This window comes from Sprattus sprattus (assembly GCF_963457725.1).
Source record: "Sprattus sprattus genome assembly, chromosome: 19".
Lineage (NCBI taxonomy): Eukaryota > Metazoa > Chordata > Actinopteri > Clupeiformes > Clupeidae > Sprattus > Sprattus sprattus.
The window spans coordinates 18,917,944-18,920,443 of NC_137917.1; the positions used below are offsets into that span (position 1 = coordinate 18,917,944).

The 2,500-nt window shown below is 43.3% G+C and overlaps 1 protein-coding gene across 1 annotated transcript in view; it reads right to left on the reverse strand.

Moving 5' to 3' along the window:
• The window catches only part of atp8b2 (ATPase phospholipid transporting 8B2), a gene marked incomplete at both ends in the record, with an annotated part of 39,747 nt that overhangs the window by 27,323 nt on the left and 9,924 nt on the right, over positions 1–2,500 (reverse strand). Inside the window, 2 exons of the mRNA XM_080858049.1 lie at positions 711–824; positions 2,371–2,429. Coding sequence (XP_080714175.1) covers positions 711–824; positions 2,371–2,429 — 173 coding nt within the window. The remainder of the gene's footprint in view (positions 1–710; positions 825–2,370; positions 2,430–2,500) is intronic.

Below are 2,500 nucleotides of genomic sequence, written 5' to 3' on the forward strand. Positions count from 1 at the left end.
CCTCAGTGCTTTAGAGTGGGGAGGCAGGCTCTTAAAGAGCGCTTCATTCTCAGGGCTTAGGAAAACGCATCACAAGCAAAACCAAACCACACACAGCTCAGCTGTTTCCCTAGTCAAGCCTTAACCTTCACAGCACGAACACGCACACACACACACAGACACACACACACACACACACACACACGCACACACGTGCACTCATTTACACGGGTTATATAGGTCAAACTTCTCAAGACAGATAATGTATTGATGGACAAGTATAAAGTATATAGTATATAGTATAGACAAACCTGTGACAACATGAAACCAACCATTTGACAAACCTGATTAACTTTATTTCACCACCCATTCCTCCATCCATCCATCCATCCACCCAATCTCAATCTATCCTTCTACATCTTTCTCTTTTCATTTTGACTATGTCTATCTCTCTCTCTCTCTCTCTGTCCTCATCCAACCTCTATCTGTTCTCTCTCAGGTTACATAACATCTATCCTTCACATGGCGGGCCGCAACACCCTGCATTGTCTACCCTGCTCAAGTTTCTGCGTATATGGATGTGTGTCTGTGTGTGTGTGTGTGTGTGTGTGTGTGTGTGTGTGTGTGTGTGTGCGTGCGTGTGCGTGTGTGAGAGAGACAGGGGTATAGAACGAAGAACAATACCTCTCAAATGTACACTGAATACTGAATCTAAACACACACATATTTACCTGCAGTATGAGTAGAAACAGGAAGTAGGTGTTGGCCACTTCCTGGAACTGCTCAAAGAGATTGACCGGCAGAAAGGTGACGATATTATACTTTGATGTCCCGATGCAGTTACTCTGCAGGGAGAGACAGAGAGAGAGAGAGGAGGGAAAGAGAGTAGTGGAACACAAATTAAGAGGACACAAATCATTTGTCACCATAGTAATCTGGGGCCGTATTCACAAAGCCTTTTATCTTACCACTAGGAGTGCTCCTAACTCGCGCTAAAACCTTTTACGCAGGAGTAATTTCTTAAAAGTGATTCACAACGGCTCTGAGACCTACTCATACTAAGGATAATACCAACTCCTAAGCTTAAGATAAAAACTCCGTTGCTATGGATGACGTCGCTTCTCATGCACGAGTTTAGAAGGGGTGAGGACGGTGATTGGTTGTTGACAGGCTCTCTCATTAAAAACTCATTCGTGACGTCCCTCTAACAATCCCACTATATCAACTGAAAATAAGAGAATAACCTAGGCTTCAAATTAAGTCTTATTAAATAGTTATGGACAGTGCAGTTAGCAGAATGCACACGCATGATGACAAGTTTGTGCATCCAACGGGAATGACAATTTGCACGATAAGATAAATAGAAAGCGATCAATATATAATATGGCAATTGCATGTAATCAAGGCAGTAATAATTAAAGCACCCAGCAAACTGTTAGGCTATTATATTTCCAGCCCTTGACCACTTCAAATATCAGCACATACGGCCCTTCAAGCCCTCCAATCTGAATTGATCAAAGCGAAACGGACGTGAACCGTAGCCTAGGCGAAAGCCTACTGGTCCCAGGACCAATAGCCACTGTCACCCCAGCGGCATCCAGCTGGTAAGTTCTCAAAAACCTGCGACCGCTCTCCGTTGAAACGCACGAGTCATCGGTACATCCAGGCCACGGTGGACGAATTATTGTAATGTGTGTCCCGTCACTGGACATTCCTGCGATCACCATGGAATTTACTTTGATATTGTGTAATAGGCGATTGTCCAAAAGCAACTGGATAAACTGTTGGATGATGTGGGGTCTACAGTGCGTTGATAGTTTGATGAATTAAACGGCTGACTGATGATTCCCAGTGTCGTCAGTTGCGTTTTCCGCGAAGCCAAATAGGCTATCTTTATGTTTCCAAACATTTCACTTCGGGACACATCGTTGTTTAAAGGCGTCATTGCATCCCGCGCTAATTCTACGACAATATTAATACCTTCACGGTTTAAGCAATGTCTTTTATCAATTCCAAGTCGGCTGCAGCCATCTTACAATTTTTTGTGAATAGGTCTTAGTGATTTAGGAGTCCTCATGAGGAGTTTTAAGCTGTCCTAGACTTAGGTGCTACTTTTAGGGATAAAATATTTTGTGAATTGCTCTTAGTAATAAAAATTAGGAGTCCTACATTTAAGACTGACACGCCCATTATTTTTAGGAGTTTCTCCTAAATTCGCCACTTATGACCTACTTTTAGCCCTAAGATTCTTTGTGAATACGGCCCCTGGTCGGGAAGTATGTGTGTGTATGTGCATATGTTTGTGTGTCTGTGTGTGTGTGTGAGTGTATGTGCAGATGTTTGTGTGTGTGTGTGTGTGTGTGTGTGTGTGTGTCTGTGTGTGTGACTTACCGCATACTGGAACTTCTCGTTATACTCTCTGTCATTGGCTCGCACCTTCCTCTCCTCCTCTGCAGAGAGAAAAACAAAAACTCAATTTCACCACCAGCCCACAATCTCACTGTAAGCCACTTTATTGCCC